The 18,124-nt window shown below is 42.3% G+C and overlaps 1 protein-coding gene and 1 long non-coding RNA gene across 4 annotated transcripts in view; one reads left to right on the forward strand and one right to left on the reverse strand.

Annotated features, from left to right (window-relative positions):
- PAQR8 (progestin and adipoQ receptor family member 8) overlaps window positions 1-18,124 on the forward strand; it is a 43,222-nt gene that overhangs the window by 15,949 nt on the left and 9,149 nt on the right. For 2 of the 3 annotated variants that reach the window (XM_082729359.1, XM_082729360.1), the window contains exon 2: window positions 8,937-9,074. The exons of the other annotated variant lie outside the window; for it this stretch is intronic. In XM_082729359.1, the coding sequence (XP_082585485.1) occupies window positions 9,024-9,074 (51 nt within the window). In that variant the 5' untranslated portion in view covers window positions 8,937-9,023. The remainder of the gene's footprint in view (window positions 1-8,936; window positions 9,075-18,124) is intronic. 3 annotated transcript variants of the gene reach the window in all.
- Window positions 9,159-17,599, reverse strand: LOC309864036. Its single transcript, XR_014311348.1, has 2 exons — window positions 17,330-17,599; window positions 9,159-9,292 (listed from the first exon to the last, which is right to left on the reverse strand). It is a non-coding gene; the product is annotated as an uncharacterized lncRNA (long non-coding RNA).

Genomic DNA, 18,124 nt, shown 5'->3' on the forward strand with positions numbered 1-18,124 from the left:
TTTTACTTTTGAAGAAATTTGGAGGTTGTTAAGTTAATGCGTGTGAAGCAACAGGACTTCCTTGACAGAAGGTTTTAAGTACCAATACCATATTATAGATGATAAATATAGACTATAGGAATAACCTGGGCCAGTCTATAGTCACCAGAAAAAATTACCGTCTGATTAACTGTGTGGACAGAGGCTCTGAGGGCTGCTCCAGGCCTGGCCATCTCTCAGAAGACTGACAGATCTTGACAGAAGATGCCAGGCTGCCCTCTGGGTGGTCAAGATCAGGCTGTGTTCTCAAGTGTGGTTTTCTCTTGCTGTTTTAACCGACAGTACATTCTTTTGCAAGCAAAAGTCAAACCAAAGCTCTTTCTGGAATGCTCTGATTTACTAGCAAGGACCTGCAGAGGCCCTTTTCCATTTCAGAAGTCTCAACTGGATATGGGGGCTGGGGGAAAAGGGCGGGAAAGGGAAAACCCACATAGGTCAACAAAGCGTTAGTTTGGCCAAGTATTTTTTATTTTATTTTATTTATTTTAAAAAGATTTTTATTTATTTATTTGATACAGAGAGAGAGATCACAAGCAGGCAGAGAGGTAGGCAGAGAGAGAGAGGGGAAACAGGCTCCCTGCTGTGCAGAGAGCCTGATGGGGGGCTCAATCCCAGGACCCTGGGATCATGACCTGAGCCGAAGGCAGAGGCTTTAACCCACTGAGCCACCCAGGTGCCCCAGGCCAAGTATTTTAAAGGTATTTTTAAAAGTCAGGTTATGTTTAGAGCCCTGCTTCCTACTTTTATTTAGCAATGCTTATCTGAAAAACAATCAATCACATGAGCTGAAATCACTTCTGGTTAACAACATTCTTTACCTTCTCCATCCGTTGGGATGTTGTAAAAAAAAAAAGGAGGGGGGCAAAAACATCATTTGCCGCTGTTATTTGGGAATGTGGGAAGGAGGTGGATTCTCTGGTGGGGATGAGTAGTTGGTGAGGCTGAAATAGCGAGCCGGGGAATAACTGCAACTTTTCAGTAGATACTACCGTCCTTTGTGGAAGCGAGCCCTGGGGTGGTGGAAATGGAACTCCAAGTTCTGACCTTGAGTTTTCTGGTAACAATCAGTGCTTGTCTCCTCCCAAGACCGTATGATCTGTGCAACTCGCCTGAATAGCTTCTGGCTGGTACTGCGTCAGTTTGTTTTCTAAAGGCGCTCTTGGGATGCTTAAGTGCATCCTTTTGGGTTAAAATCATCTGATCTAAAAGCATCTCATTTGAATGTTAAATGGATGATGCACTTAATGTAGGCTGTTACACATGAAATCGGCTTAAAACTTGGAAGTGACACTTTCTGGACCTGCAGGCATCTTGTCTTAGGCTTATAATTACATTCATTTTTTATTTTTTTTTTTAACTTTAATTCAGAAACCTCAAGTTGTTGGCCTTTATTATTCTCGGTTTACAGATGGCACCATTGGTGCCAGAAGGATTGTGGTTTATTTTTAAGTACGTGACTCATTTAATTTGAGTAGGGTTTGGGCCTTCTGCCTTCCAGCTCCCATGGCCTCCAAGATCAATACAACCTCAAAGTAGAAAAAAAGTTGTCCATTTTTAATAGTGTTTATATAATGGATATGCCTTGTTTACATAAATGACAATGAAGTCTTCAGTTAAGCTAATTGTTACTGACACATTCCGCTTTGGGGAAAAAAAATCAAAAGAGGACGATAAAGTCCTATTAAAACTTTTATTTAAGAGGGATGCCTGGGTGGCTTAGATGGTTAAGCATATGACTTGGGCTCAGGTCATGATCCCAGGGTCCTGGGATCAAGCCCCGAATCAGGCTCTGCTCAGCTGGGACCCTGTTTCTCCCTTTGCCTGCCACTGCTTGTGGTCACTTTCTCTATCTCTCTGAAAATAAATAAAATCTTAAAAAAAAAAAGAACTTTTATTTAAGAGCAACTTCCTAGTAAGGCTCTAGGCTCACCATAGATAACTGTCCACAATCTTTCTGATGATTGGTACCTCTATTACCCAAGCTGCTTAATGATCAGTGATATCTGGAAGGAGCTGAAGGACTTGTACAGTTCTGAATTAATATACATTATTTTCACTTACACATGTAGGAGAGTGAGCTAATACATTTTAGAATGATTTTTCAATAAATGAGCTTGAAACAGCATTTCCTGAATAGTGTAGAAGTTCAGGGCATAGGCTCTGGAGCAATACTAGCTGGGTACGAATTCTGGCTCTGCCAATTCCCAGCTGTGTGGTCCCTTCTTTTGGACAAGAGACGTGACCTGTTGCCTCATCTGTACTTCATGTCATAGAGCTGTGAGTAATAAATAAGTTAGTAACATGCAAAGAACTTAGAAGTGTTCCTTGCGTAGAGTAAGAGCTCAATATATGTTAGTCATTAGAATAGTTATTATTGGCAACTGGATAAAGGGGAGGACCAGGTTAGGCTGGGGGAAAATACATATCTCTGGTTTCTGGGAGCCATTTACTGAGATAGGTACAAGGAGCATGGGACAGAAGCAAGGTCAGTGGAGGAAGAGGCTCTGTTCTGTTCTGTTGTGTTCATTTTGAGGTACTGTGTTACAAATGAGCAGAGATCTCGAATGGACATCGATAATAAATGGACATGCTCGATAAGAACTAAATTTTCTGTGTACTACAGATTCTCTCCTTGGTTTTCTTACGGATTTCTTGTGCGCTCTCCAAAAACACGGAATTCCAGGTGCTTTAGGATTTCCATCTGAACAATATTGAACATAATAATGGCACATAGTAGACACTCAGCAAATATTTGTTCAAAGAATAATTACTTTCATATGATGCTAAGTAGCTTGCCTAAAGGTAATGTGTGGATGGGGGTGAATGGATAGATACACAGGTAAACAGAGAGAGTGCCAGATTGAGATTTTGACATAGAAACAAGGAAGTTAAAGACCAGTATACGGTCAGTGTGTCTTTCACCAATTCATTTATTCATTCTTACAGTGTATATATACTGAGCCCTTACTATAGGCCAAGTCCTATTCTCGGTACAGGGATACATCAGTGAACAAAACAGGCAAAGATCCCTCTGCTAATGGAGTTTATATTCTGGGCTAGCAGCAGGGCCAGGAAGGACAGACAATAAACATAATAAATAAAAATAATATATTAACAACATACCCATTAAGATGGCTACCAAAAAATTCCAACAGAACAGCTAGATAGTAACAAGTGTTGCCCGAGATGCTGAAGAATTGGAGCCCTTGTGCAGTACTGGTGGGATTTTAAAATAGTGCAAGCAGTATGGAAAACAGTATGGCAGGTCCTCAAAAAATTAAAAAAGATAATTGCCAGGGCACCTGGGTGGCTTAGTCAGTTAAGCATCTGACTCTTTTTTTTTTTTTTAAGATTTTATTTATTTTGACAGGCAGAAATCACAGGGAGGCAGAGAGGCAGAGAGAGAGGAAAGGAAGCAGGCTCCCCGCTGAGCAGAGAGCCCCATGTGGGGCTCGATGTGGGGCTCGATCCCTGGACCCCGGGATCATGACCTGAATCGAAGGCAGAGGCTTTAACCCACTGAGCCACCCAGGTGCCCCAAGCATCTGACTCTTGATCTTGGCTTAGGTCATGATCTCAGGGTCGTGAGCTCAAGACCCATGTCGGGCTCAACACTCAGTGCGGAATCTGCTTGAGATTCTCTCTCTCCTTCTCCCTCGGGCCCTCCCCTCCCTTTCAAATAAATAAATCTTTAAAAAAATAGAACACCCAATGATGGAGCAATTGCCCTTCTGAGTGTATAGTAATCCCCCCCACCTTCTCTGTAGGGGCTATGTTCCAAGACCCCTAGTAGATGCCTGAAACTGCAGAGAGTACTGAATTCTCTATCTGTCCCATACATACATACTTACCATAATGTTTAACATAAGTCAGGCAAAGTGAGAGACTAAGAGTAATAACTAATAATAAAATAGAACAATTATACCAATGTACCATAACAAAGATACGCAAATGTGTTCGGTCTCAAAATACCTTGTTGCACCCTACTCGGCCCTCTTGTGATGTAAGTAGCTAACATTCCCACGGGAAGAGAGGAAGGGAGGGGAATGACACAGGTGCTATGACCTAGTGTTAGGCTCCTGTTGACCTCCTGAGGATGAGGATCACCTGCTTCGGAACCACACTTGACTGCGGGAAGCTGAGATGGCAGAAAGCAAGACTGCGGATAAGGGGGACTACTCTCTACTCCTGTGAACTGAAAGCAGGGTCTCAAGGAGATGGTTGCACACCCATGTTCATAGCCGCGTTACTCACACTAGCCAAAAGGTGGACGCACCCAAATGTCTATGGACAGATGAGTGGATGACCAAAGTACAGTGTATACATACAATGACATATGTTCAGCTTTAAAAAGGAAGGACAGGTGGCACCTGGGTGGCTCAGTGGGTTAAAGCCTCTGCCTTCAGCTCAGGTCATGATCCCAGGGTCCTGGGACCGAGCCCTGCATCGGGCTCTCTGCTGGGGGGAGCCTGCTTCCCCTCCTCTCTCTGCCTGCCTCTCTGTCCACTTGTGATCTCTCTCTCTCTCTCTCTGTCAAATAAATAAATAAAATCTTAAAATAAATAAATAAATGAAAAGGAAGGACATTCTGACACATGCTACAACATGGATGAATCCAAGGGACTGCATGCCAGGTGAAATAAGCCAGTCACAAAAAGACGAGTGCTGCCTGCTCCCATTTATCTGAGGTACCGGAGTAGCCAAAGGCATAGAGACAGAAAGTAGTAGTAGTAGGGTTTCTGCCTGGGGCTGGAGGAAGGGGGCAGGAGAGTTGCTGTTGAATGGCTACAGAGTTTCAGTTTCACAAGATGAAAAGAGTTCTGGATATTGGTTGTAGGACGACATGAATGTACTTAATACACCTAGAAAGGGTTAAGATGGAAAATTTCATTAGGTATATTTTACCGCAATCAAAAAAAAAAAAAAAAAACAACCCATGGGAAAGGAAGTAATGTATGAAGGCACGAAGTGAAAAGTACCACAGAAAACAAGAAGTAGAGCAGAGGAAGGGGCCCCAGAGGGCTGGGGAGGGTGCAAGTGATAGGAAGTCCGTAGGGTGGTGGGGACAGCTCCTTGAGAAGGGGCGATCTGGGCGAGGACTGGAGGAATTGTTGGTGTCTTGGCGGCTGTTACAGTCGGAGTCTCCATTGTCCAGGGCCCCCAGGTGGTGTGCGGCTGGCTATGCCAAGGCAAAGACCAAATGGTGTGTGGCTGTAGAGTTTATGTTGGCAGGCAGCTGACGCAGAAACCGTGACCATGGGCATTTCAACTCAATTGGAAAAACAATCCAGGCACTCAGGTGGCGCTTGCACAGATTATAATCAGATGTCACCTGAGACTTGAGGTCATGTTACAGTAAAGAGAAATGGTTGTTCTCATCCTTGGCCCTTCCTAAAATCAAACTCCAAAACCTAGAAGCAGAAAGTTTGATTTCCTAGTGCCTCGTAAGTTTGCTTGTCCTTGTTTAGCCCATTTCCAACATGAGTTTTAAGCTACTCCATAGGACTAGGATTTTCAGGGCTTCAGCTGACCTTTCTATCAACCCTTAACTGGAGCAGGCGTGGGGGTGGGGAACAGCTTCTTTTAGTTACTGTCTCTCTGGTAGGTCATATTGCTTGGAATGGTGAGTGCTTATAAAAATCCTGTGACCTGGACATGTTCTATTACTAATTTATGAGGCATGTATAAACAAGTGTCAACTTGACATCATTTAAGCCAGTACTTTGTACTGAGGAGTAAAATGGAAAGCGGTTTGCAGCATTGGGTTCTTGAACTGATTTTTCCACATCTCATCTGTGAACCTTATCCATGTCTAGTATCATGGGAATGTATCTCTGCTTTGGAGTCAGGAGGAAGTCCCTCACCATGCCCCCATCGCCACACCACTGAACTTGGAGGGGAGATGAGCATCTGTGGGTGGACAGGCACATCGCCTCTCCACAATCCTGTCCCTGGTCAAGGTTTCTGAAGCTACACGGGCAGCCACTGGCAACACACACTCTGTGTCTCTCTCTGCAGGCTAGAGTGGTAGAGTGATTGCGGAGGTCTAGGGACTATTAGGGACTAGGTAGAAGGAGAAATGGATTCCCTCTTAAGTCCTGCCTACAGTGGTGGCGCTAAGCATTGTTTGACTGATTTGTCACATGCTTATCTGCTCAGTGTTTGATACCTTTTACATCTGAATGTGTTTGCTTTGCTCTTAACACATAGGCACCGCCTGTAGTCATTTAGCCCCAGGAAGTTACCAAGTTCAAGGTATCCCATTTACCTCCATTTACCTCCAACATACAGTGTTGATGGTAGTAATGGGCTTCTCTTTACCCTCATGGTGGAGTGCTGCAGCCATTGGGTGTCTATTGCTGTCATGAGAGCTGTCATTAGAAGGTGATAGCAGTGCTTGGTAGCAAAGGAAGGAAAGCTCAGTGGCTTCTACAGACATTCCCTGCGGATCTGCCCTGCGAATCTGGGCGTCTATCTGCACGCGGCTCTAAGTGGGGGTGGGGTGGGGAGAGATTTGAGTGCCATATGACATAGTACTTGCCCATAAGAAAGTCAGGGGCTGTACCCAAACAACTGCAGGACAAAGTTATATGCGATGATGTGATGGTGTCTTTCAAGAGATACACACTGAAAGCTGCAGGACAATGGATGGACGATACTGCTTGGACTGGGTGAATAGGAATGCGTGGAAGACTCGGCATGTGGGAGGTGCCTTTGGGGATAGATGAAGTTTCCCGAGCTAGAGATAGATAGATATCACCAAAGAAGTGTGAAGTTTCCTGAGCTAGAGATAGGTAAAGGGAACAGCCTGGGCAAAGATCTGAAGAGGAATCCGCTTCAAAGGGATATACGGAAGAAGACATGTAGGAACTACACTCCAGCCTTGTCTGTCACAGCAAATAACTGGCAACAACCCGTGTGGCTATCCACGGGAGGGTGGACAAAGGAATTACTCAGAAAATACTGATCAGAGAAAATGAATCAACTAGAGAATCATGTCACGATTAATGTGGAAAAACACAAAACATATTAAAGAAGGGAGGCTGCAGGATGTTAGGTACAAAGTTTACATAAAGATTAAAAATATTCAAAACAGTATATATTCTTTATGGATATTTAATTTCATGATTTTTTATATCATTACTTTAGTTATATAATTTTATAGTGTCATAATATGAAAATATTGGAATGAAAAACAAATTCAGTGCATAGAGACTGTCAGTGGGAGGGAAGGATGGAATGGGTGGACACAGAAGGTTAAGTCTCAGTTGTGGCTGTTTTATACACACACACACACACATACTATACACATATAGACTCATACATAAACAGACTCATGTATACACACACATAAATGCATATTTTAAAATCTGAAGTACAGGTTATATGTTAAGGGTTGACCAACAATTGTTTATTATCCTACAAACTAGTCTGTGTACTTGCAGTATTTCATAATTTCAAAATGAAAGAGAAAGTCTCAGGGCACGCTTAGGTATAGCAAATGGCACAGATCAGCGGTTGGCAAGCTTTTTTTTTTTTTTTTAAGATTTTATTTATTTATTTGACAGAGAGAAATCACAAGTAGACGGAGAGGCGGGCAGAGAGAGAGAGGGAAGCAGGCTCCCTGCTGAGCAGAGAGCCTGATGCGGGACTCAATCCCAGGATCCTGAGATCATGACCTGAGCCGAAGGCAGCGGCTTAATCCACTGAGCCACCCAGGCGCCCATCGGTTGGCAAGCTTTAACATGACCCTTAGTAACAAGCAGATTTTATTTTAGGAACCATGAGTTGCATGACAGACTTACCCTTTATATGTGAGGTGCACCCTGACCTGTTCTGTTCTGTTTACTTCATTTTGTTCCACATTTAGTGAAGCAGGGGGTGATGTCTGAAGATGCAGATTAGGGTCAGGGCAGAGAAGACCTTGACTGCCAGCCTCAGGAATGTGATCTGTCTTTGGCAGAGAGGAGAAGGCTACCAGTGGTTTTGGGGCACGTTATCAGCCAAACTTTAGTCAAGTCGGATAAGATGGAACTTGGGCCAGAGATTAGAGAGAGCAAGCTCAGTTGTGAAGTTATCACCATAGTAACACTAGGACAGTATATGGGCTTACAGGGGAATGAAAAGAAGGAATCGGTTTTGGATATACAGCAACTTAATTAAAAAAAAAAAAAAGTTTTGATGACAGCTTTGAAGGAAGGGGAGAGGAAAAGGAGAAAGTCCAGTTTGATTTCCAGGCTAGGTGATTAGGAGATTGGTCACACTAGTCCCAAAACTCAGTACATCGTAGTTGGTTTTAAACACAGTGCTTAGTGTGATTCATCCGGAGGTATATTGTGAAGCCTTGGTGGAGGTTAAAAGGCATGGGTTCATAATGGTCTCAGTGTTTCATGAGTGTTTCTAGCAGCACACAGTAGCTGGCAAGGAAAGAGAGAAATTGGTAGGGCTATGCAGAATGACCCAAAGAAAGGGTGAAGGGTGAAGGGTGCCGGCCAAGGTAGAAATGAAATCAGCTGTCCATGGGGCCAAATGAGGTGGGTGGGCTAAGAGAGAAGAAGGGTTGGGGGACCAGAGATTTGGAAGAACCCAGCGTGTTAGAGGGTAAGGAGTGACTCAGGTGGACATTGGGAGTATATAGTAAGGAAGGAAGAGCGTCAAATCTGAGATCTTGGAGCTAACGCCATCCTGAGTGATAAATAGTCACTACCTTGGTAGACCTTGCAGGCTAGGCAGGTGGGCAATTGTCATGTGATGGAGAGGAAAACTGAAGCTATGGGACAGTTTATAGTTACTGATCTGAACTTTTCAGACTTTTCAAACAGAAGCTCCTCAATGGAATGACTAATGATTTTGAACCAGACCAGCTACTAATCATGAATTATTACTCCAAATTGTAGAAAAGGTCACACTGGGAAGTGGAGAGAGGTCTTCACGGGTACCCTTCAGAGGGTGGTCCTGAGAAGTCCTAGGAGAGGAGGCTCTGGATGCCACACCCAGGATGTCACAGGGAGCCACGATTCCTTGTCTGTCATCAGGTCAGAGGCACACAGGCATTCACTTCTCATCCAGCTCTTCTTTTTCCACTCATGCTTGAGGGACTTTCTTTTTCTGAGACATGGGTAGCTGGCTCTGGGGTCACAGAACTCAGAAGCGGCGGGGTCTGCTCATACTTCAAGGGCCGATTTGGTTCAGGGCTTTGAATAGATCACTTAAGTGCTTTGCACCTGTTATCCTCACAATCAAGTAACAGAAACTAAAATAAATAAATAAGTAAAATTAATGTCTTGAATAACGTCCTTGTGCAACTTAATGAGTTTCATGCTTTAATGTAAGGGAAGACATGTGTACACCCAGTTACAACATAATGCTAAGGGGGAATAACAGGACATGATTAGTTCTGCTAAGTTGCACAGAAGAGGTTATATCTGAGCCGGAATGTGGCTTTGCCAGGCATAGAGAGGGGCACAGTTAACCCTGGTGAAGTGTGTGGCTTGCTCAGGGAACCAGGACAGTCTGTTCTGACTTCTATGCACCAAGGATCAAAAAAACTAGGTCTCCTAATCTGCGAACTCCTGCTCCAATGTTATTTTATTTTACCCTTCTTTCTGCCTGGCCTCTCTCTATATTGAATCTTGGCTTAGGCATTTTTGGGCACAAAAGTACCAATGGTAAGACAAAATAGACCACAAGTGAGCTGGTGACTGGAAATCAGTTAACAGTTTAAACACCATTATGGATACCTACCACATAGATGAACCACACCCAAATAAATAGCACCCAACTCAAATGTTGTTTCCTTTTGAGAAATAACTCCCATTTTCATTATCAAAGATCTCACTGGTTTTACCTTTAAAAGCAAAGAGGGCCAAAGGGGAATCTTATTTCACTTTGTCTTAAACAATTATCTTTTGACACATTCTGGGGCACCTTTACTCTGATAGTTGCTGATAGGAGAGAGAAAGGATGAGTAAGTCAGTGTCCAAGGAGCTTGCAACCCAATATACAGGGGACACAAGGCTTCCTACACAGCAGTGAAACGGAGCTTGTATCTCGATGTTCTGCTTACCAAACATGTGGAATAGGCAGGTGAGTGTTCAGGGAGAAAAGAAATCAGGGTGGCCTGGAGAAGACTTCGTGGTCAATGCAGAATTGAATTAAGGCCTTGAGGATATGTAAAGAGAAACTGAGAATTGAAGTGACTTGCTTGATTCATGGGAGCAAATAAAAAGTCCGGGCCTTGGGACTACCAAGAGAGTGGACTGTGTTAGTGGCAAAAGGGTTAACTTTTCATTGCTAGGGAAAGGGCTTTCCTTACATCCTGCTCCAAACTGGGCTTAATTTGTTATCAGATTCTTCTGCTATGGAAAGTACATTTCCCAGACTGATTTCCTGCCAGTGGAGTGTGCAGTGCTCTTCAAGGTTCACCTGGGTTGGCCCCAGTCCCAGCAGGACTGCGGGTGGGTGACGAAGCTTCCTGCAGGCGAGAGGCTGCGTTACTGTGCCAGCCCGCACCTAAGGAGGCCGGTAGTTACACTCTTACAGAAAGTCTGGGGGGACTCCTGTCCCTAGGCATCAATTAGCAGGCGGTTCAGACATCAGCGCTTACCTCTGCCCAAACAAGAAGTCTCTGAAGAGAAGCGAACCTCACACCCAGCTAACCTGTTGATTGACTTCGGACTGTTCAGTGTGTTCTAAACTGTTCCCAGCTCCCCTCAATCGTCCCACTGGAATGAAACACAGATACCATCTATTGCCTGTGGAAGGTGTGTTCTGTCTGTAACGATGCATTTGGAAAACAGTACCTGTTCAAGTGAGATGACCTGAGATGTGGGAAGTATAGGAAGTAATGAGGAAAATGCAGGAATCCTGGCCAGAGGGTTCCAGCTGGAGAGAGAAAGGCACTAGGAGGAAATAAGCTCTGTTCAGATTCCCCAGAGCACAGCGGCAAGTTAATGTTGTCTTTTCTTTCTCCTATCAATATTATGGGGATGCACAGAGGAAGAGATCCAGAGCTGGAAGGGTCACTGAGCCCAGAAGTTGACAGGTGTTTCTGGCAATCTGTAGCGCACAGGAGCATCTCACTTTTTTCTCGGGCAGGGTTCAGCCATGTCAGGTTCCCATGTGGTCAGGGACTGACTGGTATGAAGGCCATGTGGGTTTGTGTGCAGTGATTACCTCTTTAGACAATATTGCTTATGTTGCCTTTCCCCATCTAAGAGAACATGATTGCCACTTTAATGGTAGATGTTAATATATTTATTTTTCCCTTTCTAAGCCCCCATGAGCATTAGCTTACATTATGGCAAGTATAGATAGGTTGCTTCCAATAATAATTTTATTAGTATGGAATCTTAACTAGTCGAACTCAAAATCCATAGAATAATGCAAATAAGTATATATTTCTTTATAATCCTGGGGTGATTTTTGTGGGGGGAGGGGGTGAGGGAGAGTCTTAAAATCCATTGTACTCTTTAATGATGTTTTACCAAGTTTTACATTCTTATGTCAAATATTCTTATTTGTAGAATAGCAATAACTATTTTTCCAATTACAAAAGTAGTAAATGTTCATTGTTAAAAAGTACTGTAATAGGGGGCACCTGAGTGGCTCAGTGGTTTAAGCCTCTGCCTTCAGTTAGGGTCATGATCTCAGGGTCCTGGGATCGAGTCCCATATGGGGCTCTCTGCTCGGTGGGGAGCCTGCCTACCTCTCTCTGCCTACCTCTCTGCCTACTTGTGATCTCTGTCAAATAAATAAAATCTTAAAAAAAAAAAGTACTGTAATGCGGGGTACCTGGTGGCTCAGTCGGTTAAACATCCGACTCTTTGATTTCGGCTCAGGTTATGATCTCAGGGCCTGGGATTGGGTCTGGCATCAGGCTCTGCACGCAGCATGGTGTTGGCTTGAGGATTTCTCTCTCCCTCTGCCCTTCTCCACCCACGCATGCACGTCTGCATTCTCTTTCTCTCAAAAATAAGTCTTTTAAAGAAAAAAGAGTACCATAATGATAGTATCTACCCTAGAAGAAAAGTAGAATTCTCCATAAGCCCACCACTTAACAATGTTCTGTATTACTGTTTTGATTATATGCAATCTCATACTTATTCTGTGCTATATGTATATGTTTACAAAAGTAGGACATATTCTTTTTAATTTGCTTCTTCCTTGTCACAATGTCTTTCATTCATTCATTGTATTCAGCAAATGTATTCAGCACTGTATTCAGCAAATCCCTGCTGAGTACCTACTATGTGCAGATCAGTCCCTGTTCTAAGTGCAGGGGAGACTACATGAAAAAAAAACAAGGAAAAACATATTTCACATTCATCTTTCTAAAAACAATAAATGTTAAATATCTACATAATTATTTTAATAGGTCCATAGTATTCTATTGCGTAGATTTATCAGAATTTATGAAATCAGATCTCCCATTTTTGGATATTGAGATATTACTTACGATTGTTAGGTTTTCTTAAATATGGACAGAATATGCATTAACCCTTTGTGAATCCGAATTCATGTCAAATTTATCTCTGCTAATAACAGGATTCTGCTGGTAGTGCCACTCTTTAAAATGATTTTATAAACACTTTTATGTTATCTGGCAGATGTGGCTATAAAGATCCATGTGGGCCCAGCAGCCTCTTGCTTGAAGGATGCTTAGAGATCCTGGAGGTGTTTGAGGCTGTTTACAGCTTCACGTCTGTCTCCGTTAGGCCAAAGGCTGCTCAGAGCAAGTTTCCAGTCCTTATAAATGGACCCTAAGTTGGCATTTTGACTGTTGTTTCTTCCCAGCCCTTTATAGTTATGCAGTGACGTGTAACGCTGGCCTTCTTTGGATTCTGGAAGCATTTCTTCTGCTCTCTTTGATGGAAATTGCTGCTCTTTTGTTCTCTGTCCAACAACCAGCAGGCCACCTTCCTGCCATCTGTGTGAGCCCCCCACACAGTGACATGAGGTGATGTCATAGAATCTGTTTGTTGGTGGTTTTAGCACACTGCTTGATCTTCCATACAAAGCAAAACAGCCCCGATGAACTGCAGAATTTTACAGAAAATTGCAGGATTTTACAGAAAATGCAGAAGATTAAAGAATTTTACAACCCCATTTTGTGGACAATGACACCAAGGATAGAAAGGTTGCATGATTTGTGTAAACTCCCATAGTTAGTGGTAGAGCTGGAACAGGATGTTGGAATTTCTTTCTTTCTTTCTTTCTTTCTTTCTTTCTTTCTTTCTTTCTTTCATTTGAGAGAGAAAGAGAGAGTACATGCACGAGCCGGGAGAGGGGCAGATAGGGAGGGATAGAGAGAATCTGAAGCAGACTCCATGCTAAGTGCAGAACTTATCACAAGGCTTGATCCCTCAGCCCTGAGATCATGACCAGAGCAGAAATCAGAAGTCAGACTCTTAACCGACTGAGTCACCCAGGCGCCCCTAGAAGTTGGGAGGTCTACATCCTCATCTGGTGCTTTCCTAGAGAATCAGCTTTTCCAAGACTGTGTTCCATTTAAGTAGGAATTAGATCAGGGAACACCATTACTTTGAAGCACTTCTATTTGGCCTCCAGATACAATATCATCAATACCAAACTATGTCCATTTGCCAAATACAGAGTTTTTCATCTAATTCTCTACTTTGTTAATCAGGGAAAGACTTTTTAGATAGCATGCTACAGACAGCAGAATTCAGTGACTACTCTCAGTGTTGGTGTGCTTTCCTCCAACAGGCTGATAAATGACCTTGGTCTTTAGGTTTATGATTGGAATGCCTCATCACACCAGTTCTGCAAAGCCGGCCATAACAAATGGCATGTCTCTACAGTGAGAGGCCCACTGGGTTTATGATCACTTTTATCTGGGTTAGAGACCCATTTGGATTTTCTGATAGATTTCAGTCAGATTTTCTGGAAGTCACATTTTCTTCTCCTGAAATCTGATTTACAGATCAACTAAGTGGCAAAGAAATGAGCTTGTAATACTGATTGCTTTTGTAAGGCCAACTGCAAATTATCTTTGTTAATGGAGCAGAGCAGCAGTCCGATATACAGCAGTATATCTGAAGTTGCATGTCATCATTTTTGGGTATGCATTTAGAGTGCAGTTTTTAAGGACATAGTGGTTAAGAGCCCAAACTCTAGGGCCAACTGCTTTGGGTTACCTGCTGGCTCTGGGGCTTACTGTGTAGCCTTAGGAAAGTTACTTAATCTCTCTGTGCTTCTATTTCCTCAGCTGTAAAATGGGAATAATGACAAGAACAGTACTAATGCTAGATAGTTGTTAGGAAGTTTAAATGAGCTAATATTTGCAAAGAATCTAGAATACTTTCGAGCATGTAATAAACACCATGTAAGTGTTTGTTGTTACTGTTATTCTGACATTTTCATTCCATTTAGTCATTTATTCAACAACAATTTAACTGGAACATCTCCTTTGTGTTAGGCACAAGTAGGAGGTGATAAAAAATTCTCAAGCCCTCAAGGGATCTAATAGTTTAGTGGGCAGAGAATATAACAGGCACAATTCAAAGATACTGTAGGTTTGGTTCTATACAACCAAAGTGTTTACTGCAATCAACTGAGTCAAATGACTTCTTTGGTTTCCTAAAACATATACAAGTTATATTTATACTATTCTGTGTCTGTCAAGTGTACAATAGCATTATGTCTTTAAAAAACAAAGTACATTCCTTTATTTGAAAAAAAAATTATTGCTAAAAAATGCTAATCATCATCTGAACTTTCAGTGAGTTGTAATCTTTTTGCTAGTAGAAGGTCTTTCCGTGATGTTGATGGCTGCTGACTGATCAAAGTGGTGGCTGATGAAGGCTGGGGTGGCTGTGGCATTTTCTTACAATAAGACAACCGTGAAGTTTGCCTCATCAGTGAACGAATTCTCTGTAGTATGTGATTCTGTTTGAAAGTGTTGGTATTTGACCTCTTCCCATGAATGTTCTTAATGACATCTGGAATCATGAATCCTTTCCAGGAGGTTTTCGGTTTACTTTGCCCAAAGCCATCAGAGGAATCACTATCTATGGCAGTTATAGCCTTATGAAATGTGAATTAAATAACATTTAATTTAATTTATATTGTAAATTCTGTAATTTATAAATTATGGAATTTATTTATTTTTAAGATTTTTAACTATTCATTTGAGAGAGACAGAGAGAAGCACAAGCAGAGGGAGAGGCAGAGGGAAAGGAAGAAACAGACGCTCCACTGAGCTGGGAGCCAGACATGGGGCTCAATCCCAGGATCTGGAGATCATGACCTGAGCCAAAGGCAGACAACCAGCCATCTGAGCCACTCAGGTGCCCCTAAATTATGGAATTTAATTAAGAATTAAGTTAGATTTGAGAGTTGAAATGACTCCTTGATCCATGGGCTGCAGGATAGACGCTGTGTTAGCCAGTGTTAAAACATTAACCATCTCCATAGAGCTCTTGGGTGATCAGGTGCATTGTTAATGGCTGTAATATTTTGAAAGAAATCTTTATTTTGAGTAGTAAGTCTCAAAAGGGGGCTTAAAATGTTTAGTAAAACACGTTATAAACAGATGTGTTATCATCTAGGCTTTGCTATTCCCACTTATAGAGCACGGGGAAAGTAGACCAAGCATAATTCTTAAGGACCCTAGGACTTTTGGAATGGTCAGTGAGCACTGGCTTCAACTTAAAATCACTAGCTGCATTAGCTTCTAACAAGAGTCAGATTGTCCTTTGAAGCTCTGAAGCCAGGCACTGACTTCTCTGTAGCTACAAAAGTCCTAAATGGCATTTCCTTCCAATAGAAGGCTGTTACATCTACATTGAAAATTTATTTTGTTATTTAATGTAGCACCTTCATTAATTCTCTGGGCTAGACCTTCTGTGTAACCTGCTGCAGTTTTCTACATCAGTACCTGCTGCTTCACCTTGTACTTTTATGTTATGGAGATGGCTTCTTTCCTTAAACCTCAAAGTCAGCCTCTGCTGGCTCCAAACTTTTCTTCCTCAGTTTCCTTACCTCTCTCAGCTTTCAAAGAACTGAAGAGAATTAAGGCATTGCTCTGGATTAAGCTTTCACTGAAGGGAATGTTGTTGCTGGTTTCATCTTCTGTCCAGAATGTTGAAACTTTCTCCACATCAGCAATTAGGCGGTATCACTTTCTTTTCATTGGTGTTTCACTGAGGTAGCACTTTGATTTCCTTCAAGAGCTTTTCCTCTGCATTCACAACTTGGCTGGTTTGTGCAGGAGGCCTAGCTCTGGGCCTGTCTTGGCTTTCAACATGCCTTCTGCATAAAGCTTAATTATTTCTAGCTTTTGATTTGAAGTTAGAGATGTGTGAATCCTCCTTTCACCTGAATACTCAGAGGCCATTGTAGGTTTATTAATTGGCCTAATTTCAATATTGTCATGTCTCAGGGGACAGGGAATCCCAAGTAGGGAAAGAGAGACCAGGGACTGGCCAGTCCATGGAGCAATCAACACACATTTATTAAGTTTGCAGTCTTATATGGGCACAGTCCATGGTACGAAAACAAATATCATCATAATAGCAAAGATCACTGTAACAAGTGTGGTAATAATGAAAAAGTTGGAAATATTATCAGAATTACCAAAATGTAACACAAAGTAAGCAAATGCTGTTGGAAAATGGTGCCGACAGACTTGTTGGATACAGTGCTGCCTCCAACTTTCACTTGTAAAAAATGCAGTATCTGGGGGCACCTGCCTGGCTCAGTCAGTAAAGCATGCAACTCTTGATCTTGGGGTTGTAAGTTTGAGCCCCACACTGCATGTAGAGATTACTTAAAAATAAAATCTTTTTAAAAATGCATTATCTGCAAAGCACACTAAAACAAAACACAGAAAAATAAGGTATGCCTATAATGCAAACCAGGACACTGTAATTATAAAGGACAGTGCTGTTTTTGGGGGGGAAGGGTAGTGCAGTGGTAGTATAGGCAAAGAAGCACTTGTTTCCTGGGGAAATTTGAACTGGGTCATGAAGGATGAATAGGAGTTGGCCAGTGGGCATCAGTGGTGGGCATTCCAGTCATGTACACAAGCACAGAGACCTGAAAGAATGGTGGAATTAATGGAATACAACATAAAAGTGGCAGGGTTAGAGGATGGTTGGGAATAGTCATGGAGACACACAGGTAGGGACCAGAGGAAAGGCCTCCTGTATCCTACAAAGGTGTAGGAGATAATGAGCACCCAAAGTAGGGTACATGTGAGCACCCAGAGCGAGGGAACCCAGCAGATGGAGGAGGTTGCAAGGAGCAGGAAGGGCCATGGGCATACCTGGTTTAAGCAGTTATATCTGTTACCAGGAGACTGGAGACCAGGCCAGGTGCCACACTGCTCATCTCTCCAGCTCCTCTCTGAAAGTTAAATGGTTATTTATGGGCACTTGACATTGCATAATGCAGAGAAACACAACACTCACAGAAACAGGTCATTTCATTGTTTTATTTATTTAGCATGAAGAGGGGTTGCATTCTGGGTAGTTTTCATCCATCAAAGCTAGGTAGACAAAAACCAAACCTTCAAAATGCATACTTTGGTCATGATTTCTTTCTTTCTTTTTTTTTTTTTTTTTAAAGATTTTATTTATTTATTTGACAGAGAGAAATCACAAGTAGGCAGAGAGGCAGGCAGAGAGAGAGAGAGAGAGGGCCTGATGCGGGACTCGATCCCAGGACCCTGAGATCATGACTTGAGCCGAAGGCAGCGGCTTAACCACTGAGCCACCCAGGCGCCCATGATTTCTTTTTAAAAAGAAAATGTAAATATATAATTTTTTACTAAAATGTCAAATTATTGCTCTGAACATAGATTTTACCTGTTCTTCTCTTTCTATTTTTGTCTTACAATAATTATCTTTAATTTTTCTAAATCATCTTAAAGGAACATCTGAAATAAAACTTTAAGATTGGACCCCTAAATGGTCCAAAACACAATGTAACTTTTTTTTGTTTTAAAGATTTTATTTATTTATTTAACTGACAGAGAGAGAGAGAGAGAGATCACAAGTAGGCAAAGAGGCCTGCAGAGAGAGAGGGAAGCAGGCTCCCTGCTGAGCAGAGAGCCCGATGT

The sequence above is a fragment of the Mustela nivalis genome (genome assembly GCF_964662115.1).
Source record: "Mustela nivalis genome assembly, chromosome: 5".
In the NCBI taxonomy this organism is placed as follows: Eukaryota; Metazoa; Chordata; class Mammalia; order Carnivora; family Mustelidae; genus Mustela; species Mustela nivalis.